At 40.8% G+C, this 24885-nt stretch overlaps 1 protein-coding gene across 13 annotated transcripts in view; it reads right to left on the reverse strand.

Annotated features, from left to right (window-relative positions):
* Nucleotides 1–24885, reverse strand: part of LOC143808019 (uncharacterized) — a 428145-nt gene that overhangs the window by 257411 nt on the left and 145849 nt on the right. For all 13 annotated transcript variants that reach the window (XM_077290233.1, XM_077290228.1, XM_077290231.1 and 10 more), the window contains exons 41-46: nt 20779–20984; nt 19361–19439; nt 15134–15310; nt 7608–7709; nt 5093–5329; nt 2902–3042 (exon numbers count right to left, since the gene is read on the reverse strand). In XM_077290233.1, coding sequence (XP_077146348.1) covers nt 2902–3042; nt 5093–5329; nt 7608–7709; nt 15134–15310; nt 19361–19439; nt 20779–20984 — 942 coding nt within the window. The remainder of the gene's footprint in view (nt 1–2901; nt 3043–5092; nt 5330–7607; nt 7710–15133; nt 15311–19360; nt 19440–20778; nt 20985–24885) is intronic.

Below are 24885 nucleotides of genomic sequence, written 5' to 3' on the forward strand. Positions count from 1 at the left end.
GTAATGTTTTTACTGATAGATGGGGTAGATATGATGTTTTAATCGCCTATTTATTGCATTCTTGCAGCAGGCAAGGAACATAATTCTGTTTTTTTTTTTCTTGCTGCGCCATTTAACGATCTAATTAATTTACTTTTTATTTTAATTGGTTAGATATTTCTGAATGCAGTGATGTTAAGCACGTGTTGTATCGTTTTAATTTTTTAAATTTTCAATGGGGTAAATGTGAGTGTGATTTGAACTTTTGGGCTTTTTTATTCTTTTTTTAAAACTTTTTTTACTTTTTACTTTATTTAATAGTCCTTTTAGAAGACTTGAAGCTGCAATTGTCTGATTAACTGTGCTATACATAGCGATGATTAAAGGGAACCTGTCAGCAGGATTGTGCTCAGGAGCCTACAGACAATGTTTTCAGTTTTGAGTAAGATTTTAGTGAGATTCTTGTGCTCTTGGGCAGGCCTGTGGGTAGAACTTTATGTGGTGCTCTGATTAGGTATTCATACTGATGCAGGCACTGACTGTGCCATTTCGCTAGAGGAAAATAAAATTGTCTCCACCAAGATGGTGGCAACTGCACAGTAACATCTATCATCGATCCGATAGATGCTATTCTGCGGCACCGCTGGTGCCATTTTGCTAAAGGGAAAAATAATGGTCTTCATGAAGACGGTGCCGGTGGCGCCTGTGCAGTAGCATCTATCAGATCACTGATAGATGCTACTGTGCTGGTGCCTACAGCGCCATCTCGGTGGAAATTTTTTTTTTTTTTACTGTAATTTAGATGTGATCATGCTGCAGAGCACGCGCCACCTGCCCGCTGATTGTGATTTTTTTTTCAATACATATAATATTCAGTATGTAAAAGAGGGGACAGGTCACTGAGGGATCAGTGACCTGTCATCATAAGCCATCTTTATGAATACGTTAGCAGAGCACGACATGACGACTCCCCCCCAAAGGCTGCCCCAAAGCACAAATCTTATTAGTTGTAAAAAAGATTAAACAACCACAAGACAGATTTCACCAACCAAGGTATCATTTTAATCAATATAATGGCATCAACCTGACAGTGTTTGTAGGTTACTCAGAACAATGCTGCTAACAGGTTCCCTTTAAGCACCGCTATGTGTGACAGGAATCATGATCTCCTATGAGCGCCGGACATCATGATGTGAGAGGCACGGGGATCTTCTACAGACCCATAACAACCTATCATCACCCCCAAATCATGTGACAGGGGTGTTGATGGGCAGGATTTGTGATGCACTTTCGGCTGGCGAGTGTTAAATTAAGCTGTCAGAGATTTACAGCAGAATTTAACTGGTTAAAATTGCGGGTAGAACTGTTAAAGGCACATGACAGCTGATTAAATCAGCTGTCATGTGTGGGAAAAGACGTGGGCTCAGCGCTGGAGACCGCATCAAAGTCAGAGACGCAACATATGACGTGACTATACACTATATGTTGTGAAGGGGTTAAAGACTCTACAATATTTTTTCTTGCACAACAAGGTTTATGTATTTCCTTTACCTTTAAGTTTTCCGTTTATTAATAAATTAATACATATTATTTTATTTTTTCTTCATCTGTTCTCATATTTGTAACTATTTTTCTTGCTCCATTGTATCTCAAATAATAAATTAATGAGAAAAAAATCAGTTTTGTTTAGAAAAATATTTATGGGTTTTTTTGTATAGAGCTTGAATGCAGAATTAAAGGGGTTGTCTGAAGTCAGAAAAAAATTTAATTCTAAATCAACATTTATTTAGTGCAATAATCTAAACTAATTTTTAATATACTGTCCTTGCATTAAAATTCCCTACCATTCCTTACATACACTATCTAACTGCTTTTCTACATTTTTTCCTCTATTTCCTTTCTGATGACGCTTCTTTTGAGAATCCCAGTACATACTGAGATAATTGAACGAAGAGCCATTAGGGGGCAGAGGCTGCAGTCAGTGCCACAGCCCCGGCCCCCTCCCTGAAATGAAGCGTCATCAGTGATGATGGTTTCAGGGGTTGGGCTAGTCCCTGCTGTGTCCCTGTGCACTGTACATAGTGTGATGAGCACAATCACACCGTGTGCTATGTTGTCGGCTCAGTACAGCTGTGACAAGATGGCAACAGTGTCACAATATCCAACGTGCAGAGACTAGTGCCACCCGCGGCAGGTTATGTCACTGGTCTTCTGACAAAGCACTCTGTTACCCCGGCTCAACATTGCTGATCTAAAACAAAAACATGGCACATGCTGTGATTATGCTCATGGCAGTGTGCACAGTATGCAGAGACACAGCAAGGACTAGCCCAGCCCCTCAAACAAGCATCACGGATGATGCTTCATTATAGGGAGGAGGCAGGGGCTGCGGAAATGACCACAGCCTCTACCCCCTTATGACACATTGTTTGTGCATCGCAGCATGCACTGGGATTCTCAAACAAAGTATCATCAGGAAGGAAGTAGGGAAAAAAAACAGAAAAGCAGTTAGATAATGTAATTAAGCTATGGTAGGGATTTTTTTCATGCAAGTATATTAGAAATGATTGTAGCATCAAATAGATAGGGATTCAGAATGAATGAAAATTACTTTCACTTCGGACCACTCCTTTAAGTCTCTAGAGTTAAAGCCTGGAAAAAAAACTTTGTGTAGCCATATGCTGAAGTCATCTGCAACCTCCATGACAACATATGGAAATAGAACAATGAGCGGAGGGAGTTGAGTAACACATTATTGCTTGGGGTTAGTGTGTGATCTTTAGGCATAGAGTCTTTATCAGCACTGTAATCACAAATCTTGGCACTTGTGTCACTATTTAATAAATTGTTTGTATTAAAAGAATTTCTGCAAAGAGCAATATTGGATGGATCATACGATGTGCAATGAGAATTGTCACTCACTGGTCAGATTAATATCTGTATTTGTATCAGGATCCGCAGAGAAAACAACTCCTGTGCCAGTGGCGGTATACTGTACTGTAACAGTACTATATATAAAGGCTTCAATAGTCAGATTTCCAGTAATTGATGGAGCAGCGGCATCTGAGAACACAAGGAGAATGAGGCAATGTATGGAGCTGCTATTATATGTACAATATGATCTTTTAGTGTGAAATATTATCCTGCAAAACAATGCTGTGTGCTAAGTCTGAGAACAATCGTTCCCCAGTTATCATCTATGTTACAAATTAAAATTCCCATCATTACTGCAATCCATAATCAAGTCATTGGTCATTGCATCTCTAGATTTTTGTACTGACATTTTGTTTTCTTTTCTCCCTTATCATAACAATGATTCCTGTCTTTCCATGGGAATACAGTGGGGCAAAAAAGTATTTAGTCAGTCAGCAATAGTGCAAGTTCCACCACTTAAAAAGATGAGAGGCGTCTGTAATTTACATCATAGGTAGACCTCAACTATGGGAGACAAACTGAGAAAAAAAATTCCAGAAAATCACATTGTCTGTTTTTTTATCATTTTATTTGCATATTATGGTGGAAAATAAGTATTTGGTCAGAAACAAAATTTCATCTCAATACTTTGTAAAATATCCTTTGTTGGCAATGACAGAGGTCAAACGTTTTCTGTAAGTCTTCACAAGGTTGCCACACACTGTTGTTGGTATGTTGGCCCATTCCTCCATGCAGATCTCCTCTAGAGCAGTGATGTTTTTGGCTTTTCGCTTGGCAACACGGACTTTCAACTCCCTCCAAAGGTTTTCTATAGGGTTGAGATCTGGAGACTGGCTAGGCCACTCCAGGACCTTGAAATGCTTCTTACGAAGCCACTCCTTCGTTGCCCTGGCGGTGTGCTTTGGATCATGTCATGTTGAAAGACCCAGCCACGTTTCATCTTCAATGCCCTTGCTGATGGAAGGAGGTTTGCACTCAAAATCTCACGATACATGGCCCCATTCATTCTTTCATGTACCCAGATCAGTCGTCCTGGCCCCTTTGCAGAGAAACAGCCCCAAAGCATGATGTTTCCACCACCATGCTTTACAGTAGGTATGGTGTTTGATGGATGCAACTCAGTATTCTTTTTCCTCCAAACACGACAAGTTGTGTTTCTACCAAACAGTTCCAGTTTGGTTTCATCAGACCATAGGACATTCTCCCAAAACTCCTCTGGATCATCCAAATGCTCTCTAGCAAACTTCAGACGGGCCCGGACATGTACTGGCTTAAGCAGTGGGACACGTCTGGCACTGCAGGATCTGAGTCCATGGTGGCGTAGTGTGTTACTTATGGTAGGCCTTGTTACATTGGTCCCAGCTCTCTGCAGTTCATTTACTAGGTCCCCCCGCGTGGTTCTGGGATTTTTGCTCACCGTTCTTGTGATCATTCTGACCCCACGGGGTGGGATTTTGCGTGGAGCCCCAGATCGAGGGAGATTATCAGTGGTCTTGAATGTCTTCCATTTTCTAATTATTGCTCCCACTGTTGATTTCTTCACTCCAAGCTGGTTGGCTATTGCAGATTCAGTCTTCCCAGCCTGGTGCAGGGCTACAATTTTGTTTCTGGTGTCCTTTGACAGCTCTTTGGTCTTCACCATAGTGGAGTTTGGAGTCAGACTGTTTGAAGGTGTGCACAGGTGTCTTTTTATACTGATAACAAGTTTAAACCGGTGCCATTACTACAGGTAATGAGTGGAGGAAAGAGGAGACTCTTAAAGAAGAAGTTACAGGTCTGTGAGAGCCAGAAATCTTGATTGTTTGTTTCTGACCAAATACTTATTTTCCACCATAATATGCAAATAAAATGATAAAAAAACAGACAATGTGATTTTCTGGAATTTTTTTTCTCAGTTTGTCTCCCATAGTTGGGGTCTACCTATGATGTAAATTACAGATGCCTCTCATCTTTTTAAGTGGTGGAACTTGCACTATTGCTGAATGACTAAATACTTTTTTGCCCCACTGTACCTAAATAATGTGCACTAGGCGCCATCGCTTCCTGTAATAAGTAATTTAAAGCCAAAGGAGGAAAGCAGTACAATTTATGGTGTTATCTTTGTGAAACAATATGTATAATGCAGAAATTTTAAAAAAGTATTGCAAAAAAAGTTTGGGTTAAGACTTAAGAGACTTACTTAAAGTGCTATTGGTTTCTTCCAGTTGTAGTGACACCTTCATTGTAGCTAAGCCGAGATCTTCATTATTTGTGGCCAGGGCATCATATATACATTCAGTTTTATTACCACACTTCTCCTCCAATTCTGCATACTGGTCTTTATATAGATCTCTCAAATCATCGAGGAAAACTGGTATGAATGAGTCTTTTCCTTGTGTGTACGGTTCTTTAAACAAGCTCGTCTCGTTGACTTCCCCTGCGTTACAGACACATACATCTCAAGATACAACGCTCACCATTTTACAGAATATATAAATGTAATCCGCACAAAGTATAATGTACCTGTGTAATCCCCGGTCTGCCACAGGTTCAGCTCTACAGCTCTATACTATATAATAGGCATCACATTATCCACTGAATCTGAATTTCCTTTCTGTTTCCTCCTGTTGGTGTACTTCTCAAATAATCGGTGACAAATACCACTGCAGCTATCATTTCATCTATGGCAGTTTGATTAAAAACACAATAGGATTTTCATTTTAAAGAGAACTGTCATCTGATTCATGCTGCCCAAACAGCGGGAAGCATCAATTCAGTGGCCGGCTGCATCTATCTATCTGTAACATGTAGAATTTTGAAAGGAATTAATGAACATGAGTGACAGGTCATAATCTTATCTTATATTGTAATAACATTGCTGTAAGAGTGCGTGTCTGAATTTTCAGGCTCATGTGTTTAGCTGGATATGATTCCCAATCAGGCCATATTTGCCACTAGGCACTTGAGGGCATGTGCCTAGGGCGCCAAGATGCGGGTGGCGGCACCTGAGCAAGTTTTTTTTTTTGGGGGGTGCGTCCAGCGGTGTGCCTCAGTCTTGGTAAGATGACCCTTTTATTCAACTTAACATAGGTTGATTTTTGTGACCATATGTATTAAGGGGGCAGTATGGAAGAGGAATCCCCAGAGAAGATTCTACAACAGCCACTGGGCTATATTGATTAAAGTCCTCCATCCATTAACCTTTCGGAGCAGGTGGATGGACATTGTAGGTGATGGGGTCCTTAAAATATCATGTTGATTGAAGCCCTTTAGTATTACATTTAGAACTGAGTGTGGCCAGTGTTGCTGTCCTTTTTAATCACATCTTTTAAATCTTGATTGTTAATATATGTTTGATGGTCTGTTTCATTAAAGGTTGTTTTAGAAATTTTGCCAAAAACTCCAATGTTTCTCCTTTTTGAATTAAAAAAAACTGTTAGCAGCATTTTTTTCCATAGCTGCAAGTACCGCATTTGCCGGACGCGGCAAAACCGCAAGTGCCGCACATGTCCGCAAGTCCCATAGGGAATGAATGAGACCGAGCGCAGTGTTGCTGTAAGTGATCTGTTATGCGGCACATGCGGAAAAACTGCCGGATCTACTGCAAAAGGCTACCTTCACATCAGCGATTTTTGCCAAAGTTAATGCCTATAGTGTCATACTCATCAATGGGGGAGGCAGCACTAAAAGTGCCTAGGGCAGCAGAAACTCTAAATACGACCCTGTTCCCAATATGCCTATTGAACATAACACAATACAGTACTTACAATATGGTTTGGTGGTTTAGGATATCTTCTTCAGAAGAAACCCATCACTTCCCAACCCAAATTCATAGTTTCTTAATTGCTGCGGAGGTGGGTGCTAGGTGCTGATTGATAGTTGAGACCTATGATATCATCATGCTACCAGCCCCATCCGTAAGCTCCCAATGCTGATATATGAGGCAGCTTTGTCTCCACATCATTGAATGTGCAGTGGAACTAAAATTTGGTAGTATAAGGAGCAAACATTACGCTCCAGTGATCCTGGTCAGAAGAAAGAGCTTGTAAACATTGCCCTTTTTTGGCCATCACTGGAAATTTTATTAATAGCAATCTTACAGCAGATTTTTTCTATGTAAATATAAAGACAGCATGAAGTAGGGGTTATAACATAGATTTGAGCCATGCCACTCTTATCAAACTCCATCCTGATGTTTACTTGCAATGACTGTATATCTATCACTTGCACATATACACATAATACAGCCATATATACACATTAGACAGACATGTGATATATCTTTGCTCTCATTATGTATCCAGTAACAGCAGTGAAATCCTAAAGTTGAATATCAGCAGCTAGAAGGAGGGTTGTACACATGGTAGACTTACTGTCAACCTATCACTGTTCTTGCCCCCCATCCCAACTGCTCAGCTGCCTGTAACATTTTAGGAGGAGGCGGAACTGTGGGTTATTAGCAGACACAGGGGAGAAAGGGCTGTACTCTCCCTCGCCTCTCCTCATTTGTAACTCTTACTGAAAGTTCTACACAAAGTTTCATGATGACCTCTGTACAATTCTGTTGTGTGTGTTCAGTTACAAAGGAGCAGGTTGGCTAAAGATGACATACACAGTTTCCATGTGCTGGGATATAAGGCTAATTCTATTGTATGCTATCGGGTAATCCTACAATGTAGATCTGCCCAATGATCTAGGTCTGATCTATTACTTACACTCCATTCCATAGTAGAATATCTCTTTTTCTGAGCTGTTGATGGGAAGTATTGTGCCATTATTGAAGAAGAAATCATCACTCTGGTCATTATTCCAGGTCCCTACAAAGAGGTACGTTAGAATTACAGTCTAGACTTCTGCAACCAATCATTTAAAAAAAAAAAAAAATCAGTGATAAAAGATGGGACTTCAAGCACCAACATATACAGTTTATGCACAATCATTAGGCAAGTAAGTTTTTTGGCTATCATTAATTTTATGCAGATTTTCCAGTTCCAAGCTGTATACACTTGAATGCTTATTATATGAAGCAGATCGAGTGATGCATATTTGTGCAATGAAGGATGGTGCAGACTAAGAATATCAACACTATTTATTATGGTGTGAAGAATTATTAGGCTGGGGTCACATTAGCATATAAAAAAAAGTCCAATGTTGATCCAGAAAAGTAGAATGAATGTCATGCTAGTGTCATGAGAGTACAATGTGATTTTTCTCAACTAGCATCTGTATGATATTCATATGATATCTATATATATAAGAAGCATCATGATTACTCGCTAATCCTACCCCCTGCACAGTAGCTCTGCCCCCCACACATCACTACACATAATCCCACCACCCACCCCATTACCACACACAATCCCGCCCCCCCACCACATTACCACACACAATCCCGTCCCCCACATTACCACACACAATCCTGCCCCCCACCACATTACCACACACAATCCCACCCCCCCACCACATTACCACACACAATCCCGCCCCCCTGCCACATTACAACACATAATCTCGCCCCCCATCACATTACCAGACATAATCCTGCCCCCCACCACATTACCACACACAATCCCGCCCCCCACCACATTACCACACACAATCCTGCCCCCCACCACACATAATCCCGCCCCCCCACAACATCACCACACAATCCCGCCCCCCCACCACATTACCACATATAATCCCGCCCCCCACCACATCACCACACATAATCCCACCCCCCACCACATTACCACACATAACCCCACCCCCCGCTACATTACCACACATAATCCCGCTCCCCCACCACATTACCACACATAATCCCGCCCCCACCACATTACCACACATAATCCCGCCCCCCACAACATTACCACACACAATCCTGCCCCCCACCACACATAATCCCGCCCCCCACCACATCACCACACAATCCCGCCCCCCCACCACATTACCACATACAATCCCACCCCCCACCACATCACCACACATAATCCCGCCCCCACCACATTACCACACATAACCCCACCCCCCGCTACATTACCACACATAATCCCGCCCCCCTGCCACATTACAACACACAATCCCACCCTCCACCCCATCACCACACACAATCCCAACACCCACATTACCACACACAATCCTGCCCCCCACCACATTACCACACACAATCCCACCCCCCACCACATTATCACACACAATCCCGCCCCCCTGCCACATTACAACACATAATCCCGCCCCCCACCACATTACCAGACATAATCCCGCCCCCCACCACATTACCACACACAATCCCACCCCCCACCACATTACCACACAAAATCCTGCCCCCCACCACGTTACCACATATAATCCCGCCCCCCACCACATCACCACACATAATCCCACCCCCCACCACATTACCACACATAACCCCACCCCCCGCTACATTACCACACATAATCCTGCCCCCCTGCCACATTACCACACATAATCCCGCCCCTCACCACATTACCACACATAATCCCACCCCCCACCACATTACCACACATAATCCCGCTCCCCCACCACATTACCACACATAATCCCTCCCCCCACCACATTACCACACATAATCCCGCCCCCCACCACACATAATCCCGCCCCCCACCACACATAATCCCGCCCCCCACCACATTACCACACACAATCCTGCCCCCCACCACACATAATCCCGCCCCCCCACTACATCACCACACAATCCCACCCCCCCACCACATTACCACATACAATCCCACCCACACCACATCACCACACATAATCCTGCCCCCACCACATTACCACACATAACCCCACCCCCCGCTACATTACCACACATAATCCTGCCCCCCTGCCACATTACCACACATAATCCCGCCCCTCACCACATTACCACACATAATCCCACCCCCCACCACATTACCACACATAATCCCGCTCCCCCACCACATTACCACACATAATCCCTCCCCCCACCACATTACCACACATAATCCCGCCCCCCACCACACATAATCCCGCCCCCCACCACATTACCACACACAATCCTGCCCCCCACCACACATAATCCCGCCCCCCCACTACATCACCGCACAATCCCACCCCCCCACCACATTACCACATACAATCCTGTCCCCCACATTACCACACACAATCCTGCCCCCCACCACATTACCACACACAATCCCGTCCCCCACATTACCACACACAATCCTGCCCCCCACCACATTACCACACACAATCCCACCCCCCCACCACATTACCACACACAATCCCGCCCCCCTGCCACATTACAACACATAATCTCGCCCCCATCACATTACCAGACATAATCCTGCCACCCACCACATTACCACACACAATCCCGCCCCCCACCACTTTACCACACACAATCCCACCCCCCACCACATCACCACACATAATCCCGCCCCCACCACATTACCACACATAACCCCACCCACCGCTACATTACCACACATAATCCCGCCCCCCTGCCACATTACAACACATAATCACACCCTCCACCCCATCACCACACACAATCCCGCCCCCCACCACATTACCACACACAATTCCGCCCCCCAGCACATTACCACACACAATCCCGCCCCCCACATCACCACACATAATCCCGCCCCCACCACATTACCACACATAACCCCACCCCCGCTACATTACCACACATAATCCCGCCCCCCTGCCACATTACAACACATAATCCCGCCCTCCACCACATTACCACACACAATCCCGCCCCCCACCACATTACCACACACAATCCCGCCCCCCCACTTTACCACACACAATCCCGCCCCCACCACATTACCACACACAATCCTGCCCCCACCACACATAATCCCATCCCCCCACAACATCACCACACAATCCCGCCCCCCACCACATTACCACATATAATCCCACCCCCCATCACATCCACACATAATCCCACCCCTCACCACATTACCACACGAGGCTCCGTCCCCACACATTACCACATGAGGCTTCGTACCCACACATTACCACACGAGGCTCTGTCCCCACACATTCCCACATGAGGCTTCGTACCCACACATTACCATTCGAGGCTCCAAACCCACACATTACCACACGAGGCTCTGTCGCCACACATTACTATACGAGGCTCCGTCCCTCCACATTACCACACGAGGCTCCGTCCCCACACATTACCACACGAGGCTCCTTCCCCACACATTACCACATGAGGCTCTGTCCCCACACATTACCACACAAGGCTGTGTCCCCACACATTACCACACGAGGCTCCTTCCCCACACATTACCACACAAATCCAGTTTGCTTTTGATTTTACACTGTGAATAAAATGTATTAGTATTATTCTGATTTTTAATTATTATTATTGTTATTAACTTCATTTTAAGTTAATTTACCACCTGCGTAAGCGCTATTGAATGTTGTCATTATTTACTTTAGTTTAATCACTAGCAGAGTTACTTAGATAGCAATGAGCATCCCGAGCGTTAGCTGGCTGGAAACAGCTAGTACAGTACATATGCAATCCTTATGCAATGCATTTCTAACATCACCGTTAAAAAAACTGAATTTCTATTTGTAACTTAAAGCTAGCTTTTTAAATAATAAAGCAATTTTATATACAGATATAGATAGAATAAAAAGAAAGGACAGATATATCGAATAAACAGATAGAAAAGATAGATAGATAGATAGATAGAGATAGATAGATAGATAGATAGATAGATAGATAGATAGATAGATAGATAGATAGATAGATAAATAGAATAGATGCGTGTCCTGCAGATATGTAATGTCACAAGCCCCCTACATACAATAAATTAGCACCCTTTAGTGCCTTTCATGTGGCACTAAAGGGTGTTTAGCCCTAGTAAACCTATTAAATAAATACTTTAAAACAAATGACATGAGGTCCCTGCTATTTTTCACAGCCAGCCAAGGTAAAGCAGTCAGTCCACAGCCACCATAGAATTGGCAAATAACCCGAGATGCTTGGCCCGACTCTTCTCGATTGCCCTGTAGTGTTTTTTTAAATAAATAACTTTTTTCTGCATGTGCTGTTGTCATTTTTTATTACTTGGTTATTAATCAGGATGCCTGACGTTACAGATCCCAAAGCTTATTGCTAATATCTAACTAGGTAATAGCAATACAAACGGGGATCTGTAGCATCAGGCACCTTCATCGTCCCTAGTATTTATTAATTAATCTGTTATCTTATTTTTTATTATTTAGTGTGATTGTATTATTTACATCTCCCAATCAATTTTAATGCAGATACATTATATTGTCCTTATTGATTTGTCTGATATGGAGCCTACATACAGTGGCATGTAAACGTTTGGCACTCCTGGTCAAAATTACTGTTATTGTGAACAAAAAGAGGAAGAAAAGGATCCACATAGTCATATGGATAAAAATTATGTAACTTTATTTCACATGGTAAAAAAAAATTGTCCAGACAATTAAAAAACATTGCCCATTCTGACTTCTGACGTATGTTTCAGGCCAAAGCCCTTAGTCATAGAATGTGAACGGTTAAGCAAGTAGAAGATGAAATGAGTTCTAAAAGGCCTAAAGTTAAAGCTGACACATTTCCTTTATATACACAGCTCTGGCACAAATTAAGAGACCACTGCAAAATGTTCTGTTTGTCTGATTTTTCGCTTTATAGGTATATTTTTGAGTAAAATGTAAATTGTTCTTTTAGTCTACAAACTTATGACAACATGCCTCCGAATTTCCAAGCAATACATTTTGTTTTTTTTTCTGAAAATGAGAAATGGTCAAAATAACAAAAAATATACATTACTAGCAGACCTCAAATAATGCAAAAAAAACAAGTTCATAATCACTTACAAACAACAATACTAATGTTTAAACTCGGAAAGAGTTCAGAAATCAATATTTTGTGGAATAACAATGATTTTAAAAAACAGCTTTCATGCATCTTTGCATGCTTTCCATCAGTCTTTCACACTGCTTCTGGCACAAAAATTTAAACAGTTCCTCTTTGTTTGATGGCTTGTGACTATCCATCATCCTCTTGATTGCATTCCAGAGATTTTCAATGTGTTTTAGGTCTGGAGAATGGGCTGTATATATATATGTATTTACAGCATTTCTTATGGTTTAGCCAGGGAAACATTACTGCTACATCAGCAATGGCTGAGGATGGGGTAATATTCGTTTGGACTATCACAACCAAATTTTCTAGATTCTCATTCACACATGTTTTAAGGGTTCTTTCTGTTTGTGGTTTAATACATTTTTTGATTTTTTTTTACTTTATACCATAATAATCGTTGTATATTTTATAACATGGGGTGCAAACTTGTTCCTTACAACTTTCCCCTGTGTAAATAATTAACAGTGTCGCAAAAAATGCGTTGAGCAAAAGGACATGGCAAGAAATCAAACATGAAGCAACCAAGAATCCATTATCCTCCAGTACTGTCATATTCTAGACCTGCAACTCCCTGGAGTGTAAAGAATTACAAGGAGTTCAGCGAAAAGGAAAAGGTAAGAAGGCTGAGACATGACCACTACTAAACAAGACACATAAGTTAAAATGTCAAGACTAAGCCAAGAAATATCTGAAGGCAGATTTTTGAAAGGTTTTACTGATGACATGATGGTATCATATGGATGGATGTGGATCCCTGGCTGGATAGGTAACGAGCACAGACCTCCACTTCGACTCAGCCGCCAGCATGATGGAAGTAGTGTACTGCTATAGACTGCTATTATTTAAGATGATCTAGTTGGACTTTTTGGGTTGACGATGGGCTCATAATCAACTTGCAAACCTACTTCCAGTTTTTAGAAGACACTTTCATCAAAGAATGGTACAGGATTAAAAGTTTGCTTCTTTCAAGAAAACCATGAATTCTACACAGGACAATGCTCCATCGAATGCATCATAGTACTCCACTGACTGGATAGCAAACAAAGGCCTTAAAGATGAAAGAATAATTGCATGGCCCCTTCCTCACCTAAACCCTATTAAGAACTTGTGGGTCCTTCTTAAATGGGAGATTTACAGTGAAGGAAAACAGTACACCTCTCTATGACTGGGTGGCTGTGGTTGGCGCTGCCTAAAAAAGTTGATCTTCAGCAGATAAAGATACTGACAGATTCCATGGATGGAAGGCTTATTAATGTTAGTGAAAAGAAGGGCGGCTATATTGGTCACTGATATATTTTTGAAATGTCAGAAATGTATTTTTGTACATTTTAGTAGTTTGGATGTAATTCTTGCTTTAACAAATGATTACAAATAGGGTTGAGCGACCTTAGCTTTTTTAGGATCGAGGTGGGTTTTGTGAAACCCGACCTTCTCGGATGTCGGATCGTATGGAATCGGCCGATTCTACTGTAAAGTCGGGTTCCGGACCCGGAACACGAAACCCAATGTATGTCAATGAAATTATTATTTTTATTTTTTCTCTCTCTCTCTCTCTCTCTCTCTCTCTCTCTCTCTCTCTCTCTCTCTCTCTCTCCTCCGTGCAAGGCATATGTTATTTTTTTGACTCCGGAAATTACTACGTCCGAAAACGTAACATAGCACTATGATGCCGCAGGAGCCGGAACCTATGTCATCACGCTGCCCACAATTAATTGGCTCAAAAAAATGTCGGGGAAGGCGTCATTCGAAACGCGACTTTGGCGCCAAGTTCGCGTTCCACGTGGCCGACCCACACTGGGATCGGATCGGGTTTCATGAGACGCCGACTTTGCCAAAAGTCGGCGACTTATGAAAATGAACGACCCGTTTCGCTCAACCCTAATTACAAACAATTGAGATGGGAAAGATAGTTTTTCATTTTGTTGTATTATAATTCTGCTCAGTCATAGATATTCTCCAAAGAAAGACAAATCCTCACCTTCACTTTCTTGAAAATTCAAATTTCAGGTTTATTAAACTTTCAGATTGACCAACATCACTATAGTTGATCAATAATAATGTTAGCACTATATAAAAATAAAGATTATTAATAATACAATGGATTACCAAAAATACAAACTACCTAATAATTGTGCATATAGTGTAAATATATAGAGGCAGCATTATTCATATAGGGTAAAAGTAATGTCTGGACCAAGACCAGGTAAAAAGTACAGATGGGCTTCTGCACAAATAAAATGTTGTGACATTTTTGCTAACATATACGGATATTAAAAAGAACAAAACGTATTAAAAATAATGATTTAAAAGATTAACCACACATAGAACTAAATGACTGGCACTTACCCAGCAATCCTTTGGTATTATTCAGGAAGCTACTTGGAAGACTGGATACGGCAGTCAGCATATTAGACTGGGCCGACACTTGTACAGACAGAGAACCTTCAAAGGTTGCAGTGATCATAGAATTATTGCTTTTTAAGAAGACGGCTGAATTGGTGTCATTAATATCTTCTTCCATATCTAGAAATGAAGAGAAAGTATAACTTTGATTAGATGTATTACAAGTGACTGCTTCCTGATCTGTAAACATTTATTTTATTTATTATACTTGTTTCCCTATTAAAAACATAACATTTTTCTGCATGAAAACAACTCTTAGAAAAAGGTTCATAGAGATGGAGATATTTTTGTGTTTGGTGGAAATTTATATTTTTAGAAAAGCTTATTCTATTTTTTTAGAAAGCGTATTCCATTGTAGATTGAATTATTAAGATAAAACATGGGTTGCATTATAAACATTGTAACAAACTATAAAAATGTTATAATTAAATACAAAATGTGAATGTTTTTTATTGTAGACACATTAATTATTGATGCAAATACTTTCATTTTGCATCTTAAAATGTACAGTAAATGCTCAAGTTAAACTTAAAAGGGGTCATTAATCTCTGCTACGCTCTGCTCATAACTAGTGAGACCCAAACACTTCCATGTTATCTTTGTATGTGGCTGCCTCACTCGGTGGCACAGGGGCCCCAATCAGTTACAGAGATAGATTCTCACTTATAACATTTATGGCCTATTGTCTATCTAGGATAGAGAAACTTCAAAGGGGTTTTCTGACCTCTAAACAATTTTTTTCATTTGCTCTGACTGCACAGCCGACTGCCCACTGACTAACTTCGGGGAGTTAACTGTCAATCGGCAGGACATTGGCTGTGACAGCCCCTTTGACATAGCAGGCCGGAAGAGCTGATCTGTTGATATGAGGTCAAATGTAACAGCAGAGTCGCCAGCAAGAGTGTCCGCCAGCAGAAAAGGCAGGTTGTTATGCCTTCTGCATTAAAGGGGTATTCCCATCTCCAAGATCCTATCCCAATATGTAGCAGGTGTAATAATAACAATATTAGCAAACACCTCCAATTAGAAATGTAATATGGTTTTTCTGATTAGCTATGTCTCTTTTCTCATGTGCAGACATTGCAGGACCTTGGGTATCCATGGCTATGACCACTGATATTGTGATAGCTAGCTAGTTGCTAGTGGTTGTTACCATGGATACCTAAGGTCCTGCAATGCCTGCACATGAGGAAATATACACAGCGAATCAGAAAAACTGTACTACATTTCTAATTGGAGGCATTTACTAATATTAATATTATTACACCTACTACATATTGGGATAGGATCTTGAAGATAGGAACACCCCTTTAAGTTGCATTGTTGAGTTTGTTTGCAGTATACAAGCTTCTTCTAGCAGTTGAATTTGTTTATCAGCATTAAATTTTTGTCCCTCTGCTCTTTCCATCTCCTTGCTCTGTAATGGTGCATTGTGGGAATAAGAAGTTAATTTCCTCACAGACTGCCATACAGAGGACATCCACCATTTTATCCCCTTTGTGACAGCATTGCTGGTAAGAAGGGCTCTGTTGCACCCGTTTATAGCCACCAGATACCCAAGATCCTCATCCCAGCATTAGTCAGTTGCATTTTTTAAACTGGATAGCAAACTGGTTTACCACATGTTGTTTATAAACTGTTCAGCCATTTCTTAAATGTAATTCTGTGCTACCTGTTTACATGTACTGATTCCTTGCTATTTTATTGCTCCTTGCTTCACGGAATACATTTACTAACATTCGATAAACTGCATAGACTTCAGTAAACAGTCTTCTTATTGCATTATAGTAGATCAGTTTAACTGCTTGTCAGACTACACACACCCCTCAGTGTAATGTGTAGCAAGGATAGAACAGAGAAACAGCAGCTCCTCAGCCAGTGAGATTCAGGACACTGACTTTACAGCCACTTGATACAACTAGAGCAATCTCTGCATAGTCAAGTATTCTCTTAAAGGTACTATGTACTAAAAATCATCATAAAGAACGAGATATGTAGCTTCTATCTCCTCAAAGGCATTGTCCATCATCAGTACTACGGTCTACAAGCTGACGTTGCCAAAATGAGAGTAAACTTTGCTAACAAGGAAATAAAACTGAACTTTGAGAAAACACACCTGGAAGCAACACTAGTTGAACGAGAAACAAGAGTGCAGATAGAGAGAGCTGACAGAGAAGAGGTCACAAATTGAGAGGGTACACCTGGCACCTGGATGCTACCTTAGAAAGACTAGCAACAGAAAAGGAGCCTGCAGCCACTGTAGCTGATGCAGGGTCCCTAGAAGTTCCACAGCATTCCAAATTGCAAAGGCAAAGCAGTATGCCACTCCTAAGGCTTGAACTGCAGGATTCATTACAACGCACATCACAGTACTTTAATGAGCTCAATGATTCAAACTGAAATCCTGAGCTAGCATAAAAATGAGAACATGATATGTCTGTTGAGACAAACAGTATTCAACATGGGGTGCAGACCCAGAACAGCTATAAATATGAAAGCAACACAAGACATCTTTGCTAACTATAACAGTAACCAAAGAAAATCACCTTGCTGGCATATCTTTTGTCACACCAATGCAAAACAACACTGGTTAGTGCCATTGGGAGGAGAGTAACATGTATGAATGCAGCTCACATCATTAGCAGGGTGATCCACCATCAGTATACTGTGCTGTTAATGTTTGCTAAGTTCTTTACACAATGCGAACTAGTCAACAAAGGGCTCTTAAAATTTAACGACAGTGCTGAAGGCTACAGGGCCAGGACAGTTTCTTTCCAAAATCTTAGTAGAGACATAACACTTTCACACAGAGATGAAATAGACCTCTTAGTCAAATATCTGGGAGAAGAGTCAGGCAGAGATTCAGTAAGGATCAGAGGAGTCAATATAAACCAGACTGAGACTGGCCTCAAAATGATCTGGGATAGGCTGGATGAGTGCTACAGTTCAGCCAATAGAAAGAGCCATGTTTAAAAAAAATGATGACTTTCATAAATTATCTAACAAAGGCCTTCAGTTAATAAAGCAGTTGATGCAAATTGGGTAGAAAGCACAACATGGCTCTCAGGACCAAAACTGTTCTAAAGTGAAGAACGATTCCCGATTGAGGTCTTTGAGTACCTAGCCACTTTTTCAATTCTCTCAGAAGATTTACTGCCATCCAAGGTCCCAACAAACATATACATTCAGATAGAGATACTAACTTTGTTGGTGAAGCCAAAGAATTAGGGATTTCTTAAACTTTGGACCTCAAAACTATTGTGATATTCATTAGCACATGGATATTTACCGTAACATATCTCACTATTTTCATATGGGAGGATCTTTCGAAAGAATGATTGGTGTAGTTTGGAGAATTCTCGACTCCACATTTCTAAAAGCATGCACAGCAAGGCTCACCCACGAAAGCTTAATAACGTTCATGGCCACATTTGCAGCTATAATAATCCCCATACCTTTAGATCTGTTTTTGAATGACCTTAAAGAGACTTTATGATTCACGACAGCCACTTTCCTTACCCAGAAAGCGGGGCTATTCAACGCTCCTCCAGGAGAATTTGATGTCAAAGACCTCTACAATCGACAATGGAGATCAGTACAAAGTCTTGCAAACACGTTCTGGGACAGGAGACGCACGCAATACTTTCAACACTGCAACCATGGACAAACTGACAATCTACTAAGCCCAATCTCAAAATTGGTGACCTTGTTCTTGTGAAAGACTGTCAAACTCACAATAACTAGTTGCAACTTAGCCTAGTTACCACAATGTTCCCTAGCAAAGATGGAAATGTCTGTAAAGTAGAAGTGAGGATGATCAGAGGAGAAGAATCCAAGGTACTTAGCTACTAACTGCCTACAAATCCTTAGCCCAAAAGTAAAAAATAAGCCAAGTCCCAGAAAATCTCTCTATTAATTTTACTTATAGATTAAAATAAACTGAGAGTTTTTAAGTCTGCATTGACCTTAGCAAGCAGAAAGCACTGCTTTCTGGGTGTTATCCATTTTCCCAAATCTACTGTTCACATTGTCTAATCTTACATGTTGGGAGAAGGAAGGATACATTTAATCTGCTTCTGTTTCCACTTTTGATGCTAGTGTGTACAAAGACAAATCTTTAATATCATAGAATTAGCATATTTCATGCTAATAAAACAAAAATTAACTTACCTTGTGAATAACTGAATAATACTTTCTGACCATCAAGGAAAGCATTTATAATGTTAGAGTTATGTAGATACCACTCCACCTGGGAATTCAAAAAATATATATCTTATGCTCTAAAATAATGGCAAAGACCAAAACAGAGCAATGTTATTCACAAGTTTTCTATTCCATGGTGCTTTATCTCTCATTATTAGGGATATACTATGTAGATATGTAAAATATGTATGATACCAACAGTAAAAGGTGTGGCCAATAGTTAAAGAGTAGGGATGAGCAAATAAAACAGTGCAATTGAATTCTACTCTAATTTTAGAAATATCGCATTCGCCAAAATTAAGATTTTTTTGTGTGACTCGCTTCCTCACGAATTCAGAAAAACAAGGGCTGTTGGCCATAATTTTTTGGAACCATCAAAATGTTGAATAAAAACAAATAACTTGTATTCACCTCTCCAGCCCCTCCGCTCCTCACTGCCTCCAGTCTAGTCCTCAACATATATTCCAATCTGCGCCTATGCGGTGAACTTTGTAGGTGCATGTGCAGAACCCTTCCAGGCTTAGCAAACTCAGAAGCTTCATCCTAGCAAACATGGCCTGGGGATTTCACCACTGCAAATTCGAAGATGCAATGAGAACCAGACCAGTGGTAGAGAGGAGCAGAGGGGCCCGAGAGGTCAGAAGTGAGGTGATTATAGTGAATTTTAAACATTTTTTGCAAATATTTTTGTTATGCTCTGTGGACTGGAGAGACCAGGCATAATGAGGATTATTAAATTCAGGGAGAATAATTTATCTTTGAATCAAATTTTCCAGGAAAAGACAAACGATAAGGCGAATTTGAATTTGCTTAATCTGCTCATCTCTATTAAATAAGCAAAAGCTCACAGACGCACAAAGAGGACTTAAAAATCCTCCAGAAAATTGACAAAAAAATCACAGAGAAAAAAGCAGAGATGGTTACCTGCTGAAGCCTCCAAACAAATGCACCAGCAGGGCGCTTTTTTCTCTGTTATTTTTTTGTCTATTAAATAAGCACATGCATTACTTCATAAAGACTAGAAGAATTAGGTAAGAATGGGTCAAAATGCAATGGGCTCGTTTATTCATCTGTGGTGTTTTTAGTCATTTTTCTTTTTTGTCTTGTGGTGCTCACTGATGATTTATGCACCAACTTCATCTAAATGGAGAAAGTGATTTATACATTTTGTGCACAGTCCAAAATTTGCACAAATTCCTTGATGAATTTGATGCAAATCAATAAGTCACTAATTAAGAAGTACTTACACCAAAAAATTAGCAGAAATGCAGCGATGAATCGGGCTCAATGTGTAGGCTGACATAACTGACTGTTTACCATCTCATTATAAAACATAATATTTTAACTAACATTTGTCACCATTATACAATTATTATGATACTCACTTTAACACTACCAATGCTTGATGTGTATTGCACTGCAAAGGCCTGGAAGTTGGTGGCATTCGCTTGTTCAGTCTGCACTGTACGACCTTGTAGAACGAAAGAGATGTCTGAGTCTGATGCATCAAGAAGGAGGAAATCTCCAAGGCCATTGAACATGTAGGATAACCCATCTAGAGTAGTAATGTGAGGATCTCCAAACATCCATCCTGTAACAAAGATTAATAAATTATATAGACTTTTGTTTCAAACATATATTTATTGCTGATGAAAGCTAACATAATTTTTGTGACATTCCTTTTTAAAATTCTACATAAAATATATGTACTTTTTAAACTGAATAGTCAAATAAAAAATTTATTTTTACAATGATTTAATTAAAACAAAGTTAAATTGCTCAAAATGGGAAAATAACAAATACATTTTCCTTCATAATTCTCCATTCCCTCACTACTACTGTTTTGCTTCACTGCAGCATTACACACTTGCTTGATGGACATATTATGATAGTGGGCTAGCCAATCCCAGACCATGGCAAAAGCACATCAACAATAGTGACATCACTAGAGTAGTCTGGGTCCGCATGGCCAACTCTTGTGACATGTTGTTAATATGGGTTATATATTATTATGTGGGAAAGTAAACAAAAATGTCTGAAGACAGGGAAAAAGTCAGAGTAAGAGTTCATGCACAAAACTGTATTTTCAGTCGAAATGTTGTCCATAAAAAAATGAACAGCACTCAGACCATTGTTACTTACAGAGTAAAAAAAAAAAGCGCCGCATACACTAGTATAAATTGGATGAGACTCACCCACTCACGTCTGTAGGCACACAGAAAAACCCGTAATCCAAACGTATAGCATCTGATTTTTACGCATACATTGCAATTCACTAACATAGGAAACTGTAAATAATCTTGTAAATTCACTGGGCAACATTATTTTTTTTTCACAAGAACATTTATTAGCTACTAGCTGTACTACCCGGCTTCGCCCGGGTTAATGACTGCTGTTAGCAAAATAGAATGTGTTAACAAAAATTTATTCTGCACACAAAAACCACAAAACAAATAGATAGAAATGTAATTATTAAAAGGCAAAAACTAAGCAAATAGAAGCATTTCACAACATATATTAGCTTTGTTATACTGAGAATGTCTTTGTTGCCTATATTAACCAATCAGAGCTCAGGTTAATTAACTGTAGCAAAATAGAAGCTGAGCTGTGATTGGTTGCTATTGGCAGCCTGATAAATCCCCAGCCAACAGGAAGCCCTCCCCCCTGGCAGTATATATTAGCTCACACATACACATAATAGACAGGTCATGTGACTGACAGCTGCCGTATTTCCTATATGGTACATTTGTTGCTCTTGTAGTTTGCTTATTAATCAGATTTTTATTTTTGAAGGACAATACCAGACTTGTGTGTGTTTTAGGGCGAGTTTTATGTGTCAAGTTGTGTGTGTTGAGTTGCGTGTGGCGACATGCATGTAGCGACTTTTGTGAGATGAGTTTTGTGTGGCGACATGCGTGTAGCAACATTTTGTGTGTTGAGTTGCATGTGACAGGTTAGTGTAGCAAGTTGTGTGCAGCAAGATTTGTGCATGGCGAGTTTTGCGCGTGGCGAGTTTTATGTGTGGTGCATTTTGAGTATGTGCAAGTTTTGTGTGAGGCAACTTTTGCATGTGGTGCAACTTTTGTACATGTGGCAATTTTTCTGTGTGTGCAAGTTTTGCATGAGGTGAGTTTTCCATGAGGTGAGTTTTGCACGTGTGGCGAGTTTTGCGTGAGCCTAGTTTTGCATATGGCGAGTTTTGCATGTAGCGAGTTTTGAGTGGTGACTTTTGTGTTTCGACTTTTATGTGGCGAGGTTGGTGTGTGTGTGTGGTGAAATGTGTGCTGAGGGTGGTATATGTGTTCAAGCACGTGGTAGTGTGTGGCGCATTTTGTGTTTGTGTTCATATCCCCGTGTGTGGTGAGTATCCCATGTCGGGGCCCCACCTTAGCAACTGTACGGTATATACTCTTTGTCGCCATCGCTCTCATTCTTTAAGTCCTCATTGTTCACATCTGGCAGCTGTCAATTTTCCTCCAACACTTTTCCCTTCACTTTTTCCCCATTATGTAGATAGGAGCAAAATTGTTTGGTGAATTGGAACGCGCGGGGTTAAAATTTCACCTCACAACATAGCCTATGACGCTCTCGGGGTCCAGACGTGTGACTGTGCAAAATTTTGTGGCTGTAGCTGCGACGGTACAGATGCCAATCCCGGACATACACACATACATACATACACACATTCAGCTTTATATATTAGATATACCTGTATGTAATCTCCTGTATATAGTATATACCTGTGTGTCATCTCACCTATATATAGTATATATCTGTGTGTCATCTCCTGTATATAGTATATACCTGTATGTCATCTCCTCCTATACATAGCATATACCTGTGTCATCTCCTCCTGTATATACTATATACCTGTAGGTAATCTGCTCCTGTATATAGTATATACCTGTGTGTCATCTCCTCCTGTATATAGTATATACCTGTATGTCATCTCCTCCTGTATGTAGTATGTACCTGTATGTCATCTCCTCCTCTATATAGTATATACCTGTGTGTCATCTCTCCTGTATATAGTATATATCTGTGTGTCATCTCCTCCTGTATATAGTATATACCTGTGTGTCATCTCCCCTGTAAATAGTATATACCTGTGTGTCATCTCCTGTATATAGTATATAGCTGTATGCCATCTCCTCCTGTATTAGCCCTCGTTCACACGTTATTTGGTCAGTATTTTTACCTCAGTATTTGTAAGCTAAAATGGCAGCCTGATAAATCCCCAGCCAACAGTAAGCCCACCCCCTGGCAGTATATATTAGCTCACACATACACATAATAGACTGGTCATGTGACTGACAGCTGCCGGATTCCTATATGGTACATTTGTTGCTCTTGTAGTTTGTCTGCTTATTAATCAGATTTTTATTTTTGAAGGATACCAGACTTGTGTGTGTTTTAGGGCGAGTTTCGTGTGTCAAGTTGTGTGTGTTGAGTTGCGTGTGGCGACATGCATGTAGGGACTTTTGTGAGATGAGTTTTGTGTGGCGACATGCGTGTAGCAACTTTTTGTGTGTCGAGTTGCATGTGACAGGTTAGTGTAGCAAGTTGTGTGCAGCAAGTTTTGCGCATGGCGAGTTTTGCGCGTGGCGAGTTTTATGTGTGGTGCCTTTTGAGTATGTGCAAGTTTTGTGTGAGGCAACTTTTGCATGTGTTGCAACTTTTGTGCATGTGGCAATTTTTCTGCGTGTGGCAATTTTTCTGCGTGTGCAAGTTTTGCGTGTGGCGAGTTTTGCACGTGTGGCGAGTTTTGCATGTGGAGAGTTTTGCGCGTGGCGAGTTTTGAGCGGCGACTTTTGTGTTTCTACTTTTATGTGGCGAGGTTGGTGTATGTGTGGTGAAATGTGCACTGAGGGTGGTATATGTGTTCGAGCACGTGGTAGTGTGTGGCGCATTTTGTGTGTGTGTTCATATCCCCGTGGTGGTGTGATTATCCCATGTTGGGGCCCCACCTTAGCAACTGTACAGTATATACTCTTTGGTGCCATCGCTGTCATTCTTTAAGTCCCCCTTGTTCACATCTGGCAGCTGTTAATTTGCCTCCAACACTTTTCCTTTCATTTTTTCCCCATTATGTAGATAGGGGCAAAATTGTTTGGTGACTTGGAAAGCGCGGGGTTAAAATTTCACCTCACAATATAGCTTTGACGCTCTCAGGGTCCAGACGTGTGACTGTGCAAAATTTTGTGCCTGTAGCTGCGACGCCTCCAACACTTTTCCTTTCACTTTTTCCCCATTATGTAGATAGGGGCAAAATTGTTTGGTGAATTGGAAAGCGCGGGGTTAAAATTTCACCTCACAACATAGCCTATGACGCTCTCGGGGTCCAGACGTGTGACTGTGCAAAATTTTGTGGCTGTAGCTGCTACGGTTCAGATGCCAATCCCGGACATACATACATACATACATACATACACACACACACACATTCAGCTTTATATATTAGATTTCAGTAGAGTTTCACCCCTTTTAAATAT

The sequence above is a fragment of the Ranitomeya variabilis genome, chromosome 2, assembly GCF_051348905.1.
Source record: "Ranitomeya variabilis isolate aRanVar5 chromosome 2, aRanVar5.hap1, whole genome shotgun sequence".
In the NCBI taxonomy this organism is placed as follows: domain Eukaryota; kingdom Metazoa; phylum Chordata; class Amphibia; order Anura; family Dendrobatidae; genus Ranitomeya; species Ranitomeya variabilis.